The 14,714-nt window shown below is 41.8% G+C and overlaps 1 protein-coding gene across 1 annotated transcript; it reads right to left on the minus strand.

Moving 5' to 3' along the window:
- Window positions 1-1,576: 1,576 nt before the first annotated feature.
- On the minus strand, window positions 1,577-12,842 carry LOC117397243 (glucose-6-phosphate exchanger SLC37A2). The gene is made up of 18 exons (XM_033995955.3): window positions 12,095-12,842; window positions 9,644-9,725; window positions 9,116-9,203; window positions 8,731-8,809; window positions 8,188-8,323; window positions 7,791-7,867; window positions 7,039-7,205; window positions 6,855-6,892; window positions 6,460-6,606; window positions 5,964-6,054; window positions 5,728-5,790; window positions 5,119-5,204; window positions 4,980-5,028; window positions 4,795-4,868; window positions 4,586-4,664; window positions 4,138-4,235; window positions 3,561-3,625; window positions 1,577-2,190 (listed from the first exon to the last, which is right to left on the minus strand). Exons 1-18 carry the CDS (start codon window positions 12,151-12,153, stop codon window positions 2,175-2,177), a joined length of 1,494 nt encoding a protein of 497 aa, XP_033851846.1. The 5' UTR covers window positions 12,154-12,842; the 3' UTR covers window positions 1,577-2,174.
- Window positions 12,843-14,714: the final 1,872 nt, after the last annotated feature.

The following is a 14,714-nucleotide window of genomic DNA, read 5'->3' on the forward strand; positions in this document are numbered from 1 at the left end:
GGCTTCTTAGGTTTCTCTCATTCGGGTTTACAGAAGCGATCTATCACGACACCCAGGAGATTGATGGACCTGTTGGTTAATGCAGTCACCAGTTGCAAGGGACTGCCCTCCTTCTGCTTTCCCATTTGTGATTATGAAGATAGGTCTAGTGGCCACATACAGTAAATGTGCATCCAGAGCAGACTAAGGGGGGTTATAAATGCAAATACATTCTCTATCGGTCAGTCAGCGTATCACTGCTATGAAAAACAAAGGAGAAAAGCAGTTCAGGCATGATCTGCTGTAAATCGCTATGCAAAACCCAGCCGATCTGCGTAACAGGCAATGTAAAAATAAAACACTTTTAAACGCACGTTCCACTCAAGCTCAATGGCCAATCAATGGGAATCAAGCTCTGTTTTAGATAAGGACGCAAAATCAGGACGGGCGTGACGGTCATCATAGCAAAGCTTTAGACACCTCCGGAGTTCATAATCAGACATCTCCTTTCCAGAAGATGACCACTCCAGAGCAACTGGATGATTTGAAATAAGTGCAGGTGCATCACTTCGGACCATGCAGCTGTGTTTCTTTCCATTCATTTTAATTCAAAACCTGGATGGGCAAAGGGGATTGAAAAATGTCCCTCAGCAGGGATAATGCATAAGCATGTGGCGCTAACGCCACGCTCAGTCTATATGTAATCAGTTAAATGAAGCTGCATCCTTATTCCAAGTAAGTCTTGGTGGCTTGCTGTTCATGAACGTACAGGTTAATACCAGATGAATAGATCCTGGTACCCGTGCTGTGGGTGACACCTTTGCAATGATGTGGCGAGGTAGAAGGAAGCAGGACATTTTCATCTGTAGCACCGCCTTTGAAATATCTGTAAATTCCAAACTGAAGTGCAAAACACAAGCAAAGACCTCAATTAAATCAAAAGGGATGGCGCCACCAGAGCTGTATTTTATAATGGATATGGCGGCGCCATAATTTAGATTTTATCCAAGCCAAAATAACTTCAATAGAGATTATTTTGCTAGTGCTACTTCACAACCTTGGTTAGCACTCCTTTTATACCAGACTGCTCTGATCTTGACAACTTGAATAAAAGAACACACACACACACACACACACACACACACACACACACTCCAACTGACAGAACAAGAACAAACCTGTTGCGTAATTAACTTATTTGAAATTCTCCCTAACATAGACCGCTTTAATTAACCTCTCGAGGAAATGATTAGTTTTGAGCTCCCAAAACAGAAGAAACCAGTTATTAAAGGAATCAAAACCCTGAAAAGAAATAGAAGGGCGAGATCCCTGCTGAGTAATTACTGGATCGGGATTATTGGGTAAATTGATATGAGGTTCTCTAAAGTTTCAATTGACAGCAAAAAGAAAAAAAAAAAAAAAACAGGTTATTCACTTTAACAGCAAACCAGAGACACACACTTGAATCTTGATGTTTAACCTAGAAAATGTAAAATCTTTTATTCCCAAGACAGAGCAGTATTATGGGTGTACAATTAGTGAATTCTTTTCTCCATTGTGGTGCAAGTTGCTTGTAAAATCGATTCAGGACACAATATAAAACATCTAGGCTTTTTAATAACAACAACACAACATTAATACAAGCCCATGAAGACTTTGCTGTTATTCAACAGTACAAACATCTGGACAATTATGCGGAAGACTCATTTTACTGTGATCGGGTCTTTAAAAGGGAAGGGATGAAATGAGCGGTCTGTGAGCTTCCCTTTCACAAAAAAAACACATAAATTACACCTTGAACAAAACAGGCCAATGCACCCTGATTAAAACAAGAGGACAAAAAACAAAAACCGAATTACACTTAGCACCATTTTAATGATAAAGGACTTGCAGCTCAGATAGATCAGAGGAAGACATCAGTTGGTAAAAACACTCCATTATTAATTGAAACAGATTGTTTGCAGTCACGTTTAGCAGACGGCAGTTTCATCTAAAAAAATGGTGATTTGTTTGGTTCCTTTAATCTTTCCCCCTTTCTCGTGGCATTGATGTGTTCCCTTTTATCCAGGACTGACATGATTCCTGTCTTTCTAATAAAAGCAGTCCAGCATCAAAGAACAAAAGCACCCCCTCGATCCCTTTAGTTTGTTCATTTTATTTGAAAGCTCTGTGAACATTCTCACGTGGCCCATGTGTCAGATTTCTTTAAACCTGCAATGAGAAAGAGAGAGAAGTAGCAGAAGTTATTTTTCAAAACATGTTTGGGCACGTGAGGGAAAATTCAGAAGCCATATTTTAATTGGAGCTGCAAAATTTAAAAAGCAATCCAACCGTTACACCATTTGGGCAATTGGTAGCTTTTAAACTCTTAAAACACATTTCCAATTAGAAAGTCCATATATATTCACAGAAATCAAGTAGTAGAAGTACCTTGCATTATTACACAAACTCCAAGGAGAAACATGTAAACCCAATGACAGATCGCATGTTTGTTAAACCGGTATCTGCAATGCATTTTTAAAAAGATTTACAAGGAAAAACACTCCCTGAAGAGCAAATGCCCCGTGTCCTAAGAGTGATTGAATTTAAAATTAGTAAAAGCGTGTTTATTTATATACCGGCAATCTAGCTTTCCATGAAAGCATCTCTGCCCTCAGTCGAAGCTGTTCCGTTCTCCTCTTTAGAAGACAGCAGCCTCATTTAAGACTCTTCAGTTCTCCTAACCTTTACCTTGGAGACGGTCTCATCAGTTGTGATTAGGATGCCCTTGTTATTATTACAGCATAACTGCTGCATTACCATCTAAATGTGGACATCTATATTTAGATTAGCCACCAACAGAACCATTTCAAAGTAAATACAAACAAATGGTCTGACTGCTCCGACTTGCACCCTAGTTGTTTCTTGGTAATTTTTTTTTTACTATATCTAACTGGAATTCTGGAATGTACAGCAACCCACATTTTGAAAAGCATGCTTAGCAACGCTTTATTTTGAGGGTCATAAATACGGATTTCATTAATATGCAATTAACCATTTGCTGAGGTTTAGTTGCATGCTGGACTTGGTAGTTTCCAGCTTCAGTAAAGACACTAGTATGTAAAGATACCGTTGCCCTATTCACATGATCACAATTTGAAAACGCGGTTGTGAATGGCAGTCATGTGGTTTAAATGTGCATTATTTACGTAGCGTGGATAGCTTCTAGAATAACATCACTAACTCTGCATACCACTCTTTTTATTGTAGCAGGAAACTATCAAGTCCCATATGAAATATGAGCTCAGAACAGCAGTCTAATGACAGACACACACACAGCATGGCATAGCTATGCACTGCATTAACATGCAACTAAACTTCAGCAAATGGTTAATTACATATTCAATTTAATTATTTATTTATGACACTCAAAATAAAGCATTGCCGCAGGTTTTAAATCTATCCATCCCTCATTTTAACTGTCGTCACTCAGAAGCTGCCCTGGCAACGCCCTCCGACTGTTCAGGATCGGGCCCGCCCTTAGCACAGCTCAGTTTATACAGAACAGACAACGCAGGAGTTTGAAGAAGAGGCTGACCTACCCTCGCATCCTCGTGTAGAACCCACACCAGCCCCGGACCTCTTTGTAAACCAGTCTGGAAAGGAACTGTGAAGAGAAACAGCAGGAAGTCAAAACAAGTGCAAGGGGTTTGGGGGGCTCTCAGTCTAGCTGCCACTAGTCATTTTCACACATTAAGCATTCAGACAGAGAGCAGAACTGAAAGCACACAGGGGGTGTTTGGGTCAGGTCTGAGGTGTGCTTGCACTAGTGGGATGTCTCATGGCACACAGTGGCTCATAATACATAATACATGCAAGCCTTACTGCATTTTCCCAGAAGCCTTAGTTCCATCTTTAGCCAGCAAGTTATCATGCTAATTGAAGAAGACCCTACATAAGCCAAAAGGCTGCTTGTACTGGTAATGGCAAGAATGACTGTAGCTTTGGTTTCAATATATAACAATCAGTCCAGTAGAGTTTTATTTTCACTGCTTTTGAAATCCATAATAGTTGTGAAAAGGTGGTTAATTTTCTTCACCGCCTGTGAAAATAATAAAAAATGTACAGAAGCTAAAAGTAAAAATGGGAGAGGCTTTTTAAGGCTGCTCACAAACGTACCAAACAGGCCAGGATGTCAGCAGTGATCAACATGTAAAACACATTGTTCCACCCGGTTGGAGAGATCAAACCAGCCAGCAGAGGACCAAGAGCAGCACCTACAGGACACAAGGAGAACAGCAATTGCAGAAGCTTACTTTTTGTCCTGCAAATTGTTTTAAACAGTAGGTTAATACCCTATGAAACAAATCAAAAGCCGCTCCTTAAGGTGGCTGTTCCTGTTTAATGCTACAACATTTATACAGCTGTCATAACCTCACTGGCTGATCAGTGAGGTGAATAACTTCATTATACATCTATAACATGATATACTACAAGAGGAGGTGAATTTAGTGGTAACCAAAGTGGTGTGCCTGGTTACCATTTTTTTTTTTACCAGTAGTAATGACCACACATCCAGGCACAGTATCTATTCTATACTCCCATCACAAACGCACGTTCCACACACCTATGGAACCAGTGCCGTCGATGATGGCGGTGACAGTGGAAAGAGCTTTGGAGTTCCCTCTTAGACTTTCATGAGTTCCCTGGAAACAGAGGAAAGAAAAAACTAAAACCACCGGATTTCTGCACGGCGGGTTTCTGCGTGCCAGTTGAAACAACACGATACGGAGCAGGATAAAGGTTTCAGTTGGGTAGTGGCTGAATTGTACTCACCAGGTCAGCAGCTACAGCTGTAGTTATGAGAGCGTAGGGGCCGTTCACCAAACCACCACACAGCAGCAGCATTCCTACCAGGAATAAACACACACAGCGTTTAGGAGAATCATGAAAACGTGTGCTGCTCTTTAAAATCCCAACCCCACCCCAAAGACACCACACCTAGAGAAACTCTGAATTACCTATCGTCGTCCCGAGACCGTACTCTCCAATTCGATTGTACACGAACAACTGCAAATAAAAAAACGCAAGCAGATCAATGCATTAGTAAACCTGTCCCGTTTCAAAGCAGTCGCAATCTCTTTCTGTTCTTGCACTCACCATTGGCGCTGCTGCAATTAACATGACGCAGCATGAGGTGGCTCTGCCTCCTGTATAGTCTGACACAACACCAGCAAGGATTCCACCTGCAGACACGCCCACAAAAAGAGGAGACTGTAACCTGTAGCTGACCAAACTGCAGCACAGAAACTGGAAGCCATGCCTGACTAAACCAAGACACGACGTCTCTGTTCCTGTGCTTATTAAACATTATGCAAGCGTTACACAAAATCAGCTTGAGCACTCAAAGGACTTGAAGATCACTCTCTCTGAACCATTTAACACCCTTGTATACTTCAAAACAGTCCTCGTCTCAAACTCCAGAGCCAGCCATCAATTGGTCTGTATGTATTTACTGGAAGTGACAATACTGTATTTTACAACTAGAGGGCGATACACCCGAAGATACACAGATGTTCAACCTAAAATGGGAGATTCTGTTAATTGGTACATATCTCTAACTGGCTACATCATAGTCTGCTGCCTAGCCTTTGTTACGCTAATAGGGAAATCGCATGCATGTATGAATCTTGAATCCTGGGCACAGCTACTGTCTTGACTGTTGCCTGTTGCAGACTGACCTGAAATACTTGATTTGCAAGATCTTACCAAAAATTCCCCCTAAGTCAAAGAGGGTGGACAGGTCTCCAGCAGCCTTGGCATCAAAATGTGCTGAAAAAGAACAAATGGAGAATGGAGTCAGACACGGGTTACAAATCTGAGATGAAGGGAATGTTACCCACGATGCGTGCATCTCTCATAGAGACCTGAGAATTAACAGCAATTAAGCACTCCTGGGGTTATTCTGCTAGTTCTATGTCCTTGCATGATATGCTGCTCCTTACCAACGTTAGCGATGTAGAGGGGCAGCCAATACAGAAAGGTGTAGCTGACCAGCTTGGCAAACAGCAGACACAGAGAGAACTCCACCACGCCCTGAAAGGGTTCATAAAACATGAGACGTGAACAGGAACACAAAAGTCAGATTTCATACAAAAACTACTTTTAATAACTCGTTTACAATTCTAGTAAGCGACTAGGATGAAAGTAACCAAACTTGGTTTGCACTTTACATTGTGGATCTGTTGGAGGTGGTTTGTATCCAATCCGCAAGCTTGTTATTAAAATGACGCCATTGACAGTATAACAGAAATAACGACACTTCACGGCAACGCATGTTTGGAATCATTTGTTATACCGTGTAATGAGAATAAACCAAGATCGTGGCGTTTGTCTACCTGAATTTCATTGTACTTTTGAATTCGATGAGCGTTTTAAAGCTGGCCCCATGGTTGCCACTCCATGTTAATGCATGACACCAGCACGGTGCCAGAGACTCACCGGGATCCTCAACGCTGCCACGAAACCGATGGCCTTTGGCTCCTCATTGGCTGGTTCCACTGGGATGCTGCCATTGGCCAGGCTGTGGGAAGGGCTGCCGAATATCTCCTCATTGGCTGTAGAGTTGAGATTAGGGTCCTGCTCACACTGTTAATGAAAACAGGAGACAGAAATCTGCTGTAAATGTTTTAGACAATTATTATAGCATTATATTAAAGCTGCTGTAATCATGCATGTTATTGATTACAATAGCATAGTTCAGATTACACCACAATTCAGTCTACCAGGGTTCAGATAGACGGTACTGTATATATTGCCAAATCAAAATATTTCAAGGATTTATTTTGTCAATGGCATGACACTAAAGTTAATGGCAGAAATGTGACTGTACTTACATGGTGCTGGGGAAGGCTGCAGTTCACATCTTCCGGTTCTGAATGAAAGAAAAAAATCAAAAACCCATTCATGATCCCGGAACAGAAAGCAGAGACTTAGTTCTAAACACTATGTGAGGTTCTGGATTGCTTACAGATGGACAGCTGACATTAAACAGTAAAAGTGCCTGTTTTAAAAACTCACTTTCCACCAGGAAGAAGAAGCAGATGACTCCCATGACCCCAATGATGATTCCAGGCACAATGAAAGACAGCCCCCACGCCGACGACACGAAGACACCCGCTATCAAGGACCCCAGGATGTTGCCCACGGAGGTGTGGGAGTTCCACACGCCCATGATGAGCCCACGCCTGGGCAGGCAAGCAGAGGCAGGAGCAGTTACAGCCACATTCAACACTTTATATTTAGAATTACAGGATGAGTCCACCTCATTCTCAGGGCTATCCTGACAGCAGCAGCATGACATGTTACATCAAATCAATCAATCAATCAATCAACCAATCAATCAATCAATCAATCAGATAGACAAGAAAAGGAGTCATACTTTAAAAACAAATCAGAAACAAAAATGAATATTCTTTAAAGCATTGTTCCAAGCCCATGATGCTGCGTAAGCAAATGAATATGTTAGTCTGTCTGGATTCTAGAGTCAGGGAGGGATTGAAGACTACATTCACCAACCATATCTCTTATAGGTTTAAAAGCACATAAAACCACCAGGTAGGATCATATTACTACTGATGTAAAGAGAAGCAGGGTTTAGATCTCCCACTGTTCAGACACCAAGTCACGTAGCTACACTTTAACTTCCCCATATAATATATACACACACACACGCACACACACTGCATTCGCACGTGTTGCACAGTCAGCATTATTCATAATGTATTAATATGCAAGGAGACGCAGAACACAGAATAGTCATCCATACTCACTTCCCCTTTCCAAACCAGTTCCCAACACAGGAGACTACAGCCGGCCACCCTGTAGTCTGTACTAAACCGTTCATGGCCTGAGGAAGAGCAAACGGATCATGGGCACAGTGTACAGTTTCATTCTTCTATCGACTGGAGCACAGGTTCATGGGTACCACTATCTGTGCCAGCAGAAATATTCATTTCTATTCATTTCTAAATGGGATTCACGCATGCATTGCTTATTGAGGACTGGGTTAAAATGCTGAAACATTGTGTTGTAGCTTTCAGTGACTGGGACTGGCTGCAGAGGATTCTGCGAAGCCATTAAAAAATGATCATCCCCCAGGTTTATAATAACACATCAGGATTTCATACTTTTAGCAAAGCAGCCCTCATACCATGATGAGCCCCTTACCTGAGCAAAGACATAGAACCAGATGTTGTGAATATTCCAGTAGAAGCCGAGACCTACGAGAGAGGTGAAGAAACCGCTCAGCAGCATCCCAGCGGTGAGGTAGTACCGGAGAGAGAGACGCTCGCCAAAGATCCCACTGCGAAGGGTTAAACACACACACACACACACACACACACACACACACACACACACACAGAGCTCAGTCACTTTGGGCACTTGCTACAGTGTGGAAGCAGCCAGACTCTTGTGTCAGGACTAACTGAAGATAAGGAACAGATGATAGACAAAGGCTGGGTACAGAAATGGTTCCTTTAGAAAGAATCCTCATTCATTCCATCATCATTTCAAGACCTTCACCATTACATATTACTGTTGGGAGGACCGTGAATCGTTACTGTGATCAAGTCTCTTCAAGGCAACAACTCCAATTATATTTGTTTACCCTGAACACAAAGACGTTGTGCGATAACTCAGCTTGAAGGGAAAACTATAGAGAAAAGCTTACGAAAATACAAAGTTCAAAAAGAGCGACATATACTGTACCTGAAGAACATTCCTATGGCGTAAGCAACCAAGAATGAGTTATCCAGAGCACCAAACAGGGTCTGGTAGTTATCCTGATCTACAGAGAGAAAAAAGAACTTACACTATATATACAACTTGATTGACACAATGTAAAGAATGGTTTCACTGAAAGACTGAAAATCATTTACTTATGAATGAATACATACAGTTAACCTGGTGATGAGAAGACCGTAACAGACAGGCTCATCTGTACCTACTAACTAAAAAATATTCTGGCTGTCAGTTTTCCATGCATGAGAAGTCAGGGCAAAATTAGATGTACCGGGAACTCTGAAATCGGACAATATTATTAGCAAGAGTCCGCTTGCCCAGTCGTCTGCTTTCTGACAACACGGACACTTACCGAAGGGGGCCCAGTCACACCACGTCTCGTTGGAGCCGGTAAAGTTAAGAGGCCGGACCACATTGGAGCAATTTCTGTGCAATTCACTCTGGTGACAAAAACAAATAAAGACTTAGCATCACTACTGCTGCTGTAGAAATGCTCCCAGATCTCTCAGGTTATCCAATTGCTTCTTCACCCAAGAGAAGAGTGACGGTTTCACAATTGTAGGCTATGGACACCATACCCCAAATAACTAGCTACCACAACCTTACCTCAATGTCACAAACTTTATTCCCCCCACAGTCCTACATTTGTAGCATGGATGGGAACAAGACTCCTATTGCATTGCAGTTTCACCCATTCCAGGTTTTACTATTAGCTTCATTGGCCACAGTGTATAGGTAACAAGCTCAGGTGTGCCTTATTAAACTCCTAGTGAAACCAGGAATGCAACAGGAGTCTTGTTTCCATCCATCTGTAGGACCGCTTATCAGATAATACTGTATTGCATGCTCATGGTTTCAGCCCCTGATACAGATGGCCTACCTTGACAATGCTGATGGGTTTTCGGGAGAGGTGGTAGCTGGTGTAGAAGAGGAACGTCAGAAAAAGGGTGAAGCCCCGGTACCTACAAAGCAAGAAGAGACAACGGCAATCAGGACATTGAACACTGCAGTAAATGTATTCTATTCTAAACAAACCTGTACAGCCTTCTTCGATAATAGCACAGGATCATAGAATAGCACAGATAATAGAATAGCATGGGATAATCATGCTCAACTTTAAAAGAATCTTCAGTGTAATCTTCTTTTTTTTAATGTGCACAGACTTAAAGAAATATGCTAACTCAATATTGGATAAACATCTGAATGATTGCACAAACATCACCCAAAAACAGAGGCTCTTTAAATGTGAGCATGTCTTTTTATTCCTCAATGGCTTCCAATTGTGGAACTTGATACATCTAACAAGCCGCTTTGTCCCAGCAGAGCGGATCTAATTAACAAGCAGCTTCATTGGCTTCTCCTGCTTACCCTTCGGTAAATGCAAGATATATCTTGTAGAACTGAACCATCCAGTCAGGCCTTCGTTTCCATGACTACAGAGCTGCTCTAAAACACCTTGCACAACAAAGTACAGAGGAAATCAAATCAGCACAGGAAGTGAACGCTGTGGCTGGTATGGAAACAAAATGACTCAGGGGTTTACTAGCAAGAGTAAGAGCACCAAGAAGACTCCTACTGCATAGCGGATTCACCCAGTCCAGGTTTTACTAGGAGCTTGATTAGCCACAGTGTATAGGTAGCAAGCTCAGGTGTGTCTTATTAAACACATAGCAAAACCAGGGATGGATCTAACTGCTATGCAATGGGAGCCTTATTCCATCCCTGGGACAGCCTAGTTCAAATGGATATGAAAGCAGGCTTTACTAGTGTCCGCATGCAGTACCCTTTCAATAACCGGGTATGTTGCTGTACTACCACTGAGATGAATACTACAGTATCTTTGTCCTGATGCAAAATAACATGACAAATAAACGCTGTGCAATACAGGAAATCGCTGGTTTTAAAGGCTGAATTCCCCTGTCTACGGGCTTCAGACACCATAGTAATCAAATAAAAGTAATTTCTGAATGGTTTAAAATGTTCGATTTTTCTAAAAGATCTCTCTTTTTTTTTTTAGTATGGTCACATTGTTTAAATCTCGGCTGATTTCATGTAAACCAGCGTCAGCCCACAGCTTCCCGAAGTCACACATGTCAGTCATGTTGAAGAAGTGCTGTTCCTCAATGTCTCTGACCACAACAGGAACCCGCAGAACAGTTACAGTAACACTCTGTAGAAACGATGGCACATATTTAATAACATGTGGCTCCAGTGATGTAGACATGGGAAGCAGACTGTATAGAGGTATATAAAGAAAGAGATTGACAGGTTAGTCTGGTTGGGCTAAACAACTGTTGTGTGTGTAGTGAAGAATTATGATTGCTTCATTCACGGGTGCTATGTTTACGAGGTAACCCCACAGAATAGCCAATTAACAAACTTATTATCTGTCCTCCCCCACAAAGAAACACGCACGTTTGTGTATCGTCTCTTATACTCGCTTACAAATGCTCGACCCATCTAAAAAAAAATATGGAACCTCACCAAAACCAATTCAATTATCCAAATAGGCCTGATGTTTTTGTATGTGCCTGCGTGAGGTCTAAAATACCATGCGTCTTATCGAAAACTGTTATTGATATGTGGTGTGTGCATTCGTTTAACGTGCTAACTCCTGTCTGCAGCTCAATTGTAACATGTTTAATTAAAACCCTGCGACTTTATAAACGAGACGTCACAACATCTACAGTCGGTTAACAACCTCACTAAATCAACGTCTTCCTGTGCAAACTGGTAGCCTAGTCTACACAGCAGCTAACCATAACCCTGCTGTACTTGCGAGACAGTCGCAAAGGCCGTTCCTTGCATATAAGGTATGCATTACATTCTGTGCTGCTGGTCGAACGTGTTACTGTTATTCGTAAAGGGCTTGTGTGCATGCACTTGTGTTATCTGTAAAGGGAAACCGCAGTGAAGATACGGTGACTGTCCTTGCCCTGCATCCAGTCCTGGCTATTTGAACCACCTTGTTAGTCAATTGGATCAGATGTCAACACTCGGGTCCCTGTTAAACTCTTATAATTATCTAGATCTGAAGACCTACAGGCTCGGGTGTAACTAACTACGGTGCCCTGGTTGCTACATCGCTTCTGAACAACCTATCATTAATAACGACTAATAAAAGAAACGCAGCGCAACTGAACCCCTCCCGCTCCTTTGGCTGTTTTTTTTTTCATAACAGCTCACAACTTTGCATTACCGAGATACGCGTATTGCGCAAGTGGTCCGGCAAACGACCACGCAACGAAGGCAGTGAAAAACAAAACAAGCACGCTCAGGGAATGCAGTTGCACGCTCTTTTTATTTAAACATATTGTATAAGGCTTCTTACCAACTGTCCCTTGAAAAGGAAGTAATCAGTTTGATCCCAGGCGCCAGTGAAGACCTCATTGTTACTTTGCAGCGTTATCAGTTTTTCTTTCGATACAAATAGATGTCGCAATATATACCGGTATCTGCCCGACTCCCACAGAAAAGTAAGCACACCGGCAAAATATCCACCTTTAGGGGTCCACTGGTCCAAAAAGATGTGACAGAACCAAAAATAAAAATACAACAATTAAAATGGTTAATATTTAATTGCACACTGCTGTAAACGTTTTCTGTTTTCTCTTTGTAAGAATTATTGCGGATTGTGTTTTTGTTCATGTAAACAGTTTCAGTATCCAACAGCCTTTCCTTTACAGCTGTGCAAGACTGCATACACAATCCCTTTGTTGTTATGAAGTCGAACAAGCTGCATCAAAACATCTTGAGGTTGTAGCAAAGGAAACAGACGACTGTCTTGTTATTTAAACCAAAGGAAGGAGGTGCTGCTGATTGGTCGTGCGTGTCGTGTACCCAAAAAAAAGAGTCTGCCTTATGGATAAAATGATTCAGTTTTCCATTTTAGATTTAGATGTATCCGTGACCTGTCAGCTGAGAGGCTTTTAAGTCTGTTTATATTTCTATATTCTCCTTTCTGGCGTGTCACATGCCTTATTTTCCAGTTTGTCTTCTTTATGTGGAATCCTCACAGAAAGCCTAGCCTTCGTGCCGGCGTCTGAAGGCTGAGCCTTGAGTGACAATAGAAAGGGCTGGGTTTAAAGGAAAGACATGTGATCCCTGTCATGACGTAACCAAGCGAAGGATACACTGTGCAACGCAAACAGCTGTCTTAAAGCTGCAGTGCCCCACATGCGTGTTCACTTTGCACTAAAACTTACATTTTTATTTAGTTTTGTTCGTTTATTCCTTGGCCTTGAATGCATTCATGCAGGGACACAGTCTTCCCCTCTCCCTTGAAACCTGCTTTTGCCAAACGCTATTGCCTCTACTTTCAGCAGTTGGTAGAGCTGATAACACAGTTTTTTTTTTTTGTTTTTTTTTTAACAAAACAGAAACCTAAGTCACATGCTACAGCAAAACACCCTGCACATTTCCTGTGCACAAATGTACGAAACTGAGTACAAATTGTCCTTCTTGACAATGTTGTATGTAGATCTAGTTCTGAGTTTCTGAGAGATCAGGGTAAATTAGATTTCAAAAGTCATGTAAACACAGTTTTCAGAGAGAAATACCAACATATTGCAATTGAACGTACTGTTCCAATTCAGGTAGGCACAGAGAAGTGATGTTCTGATTACATTTTCAGAATGAAAAACACTTCACAGAAAACCTGAACTCATGCACACTGTTTTTGGAACGTTTACCCTAGCCAATCACAGAACAGACCAGAGGACCCAGCTGGATATTAAGTGGAGCCACACTTGGAGATGAGGGCATAGTTCTTTACACCAAGTGGTGAGGCTATAGAATGGGTTACCTAGCCAAACGAGGGATACACTACGCAAGTGAGTCCAAACAGCTCATGCAATGCCTGACTTCAAGCTGCAGTGTCCCACAGTCCTGTGCACTTTGCACTTAAATATATGCTTGTCAGCAAAATAAGCTGAATCATAGGGATCCTTGACTTGATAACGTTTTGAGATCAACCAGCTACTAGGAACTGGACGAGCACTGATCTGTGGCTGAATTTTCTTGTGTTGTGAAAGAGTTACACATAGCAGACTGGGATATGTAAAAACGCAATCAACACTGACTTTACTCTGCAAGATGAGATCTGATATGGACTGCTGATCTATCCTGCAATGAAGCGCAATTAAGTTTGCTTTTTTTTTATTTTTTCAAAAGATAAACAAGTTAAAAATAGCCTTTACAGTTTATCATCAGGCAGTTAAACTTGTCAGATCTGGTGTACTGCCATCTGGCCAGTGCTTTATTAGTTACTGAAGATAAATACCGTTCATAGGATAATTAGGGTACAGGACAACTACATTCTTCTCTGCCAATTTCCTATGCTTATGTTGTGTTGTTTGAGCAATAAAACCACAACCATTCCTCCCCCAACTCTCTTGTTGAACCATCCTCACAACAGGTTGAGTCACCTAGTTCACAATCGCCTGGGAACCTTATTGCAGTTATACAGTAACTGTATATGGTCATAGCCTGAGGCCAAGGCAAACAGGCAGGCACATGACTGACTCCCCCATTCTCAAATAAACAAAATGCATCAGCGAGTGTTTCCATCTTCCCTTACAATGAAGACTAACCCGGTGATGAACAATAGAAACAGCTGCTCTGTGTGCTGAGTGATAATCACTTGAGAGCAAAGACAGAAGAAGTTAGGAGATTAGAAGAATGCTAATTGTCTGATGTCTGTATGCAGAACAGTACAGTATAAAATTATTAGCTGTATTTGAAAACATAGATCTAAAGCCCCTTTCACACTGGCACTCCTACCCGAGTACGTACCCGGGTCACAATCCTGCGTAGTGTGAAACCACGTACCCGGGTAGGACAGCTGTTCATGAGCTGAAGCAAAGGGGCTTAAGGAGCTAATGCAATAAGGCTGTAGTGATTAGCAAAATAAGCTACAGCATGATGGGTCCACAGGGCAAGCCATACCATTC

The sequence above is a fragment of the Acipenser ruthenus genome, chromosome 40, assembly GCF_902713425.1.
Source record: "Acipenser ruthenus chromosome 40, fAciRut3.2 maternal haplotype, whole genome shotgun sequence".
Taxonomy (NCBI): domain Eukaryota; kingdom Metazoa; phylum Chordata; class Actinopteri; order Acipenseriformes; family Acipenseridae; genus Acipenser; species Acipenser ruthenus.

Excerpts from the sequence above, each read along its gene's own strand:
- LOC117397243 (XM_033995955.3), bottom strand. The coding sequence starts at position 12,153 with ATGAGGTCTTCACTGGCGCCTGGGATCAAACTGATTACTTCCTTTTCA. Across the intron at positions 6,055-6,459 it reads TGGCAGCGTTGAGGATCCCG|GGCGTGGTGGAGTTCTCTCT; the intron begins GTGAGTCTCTGG and ends GAACCCTTTCAG. Across the intron at positions 5,205-5,727 it reads TGACTTAGGGGGAATTTTTG|GTGGAATCCTTGCTGGTGTT; the intron begins GTAAGATCTTGC and ends GCGTGTCTGCAG.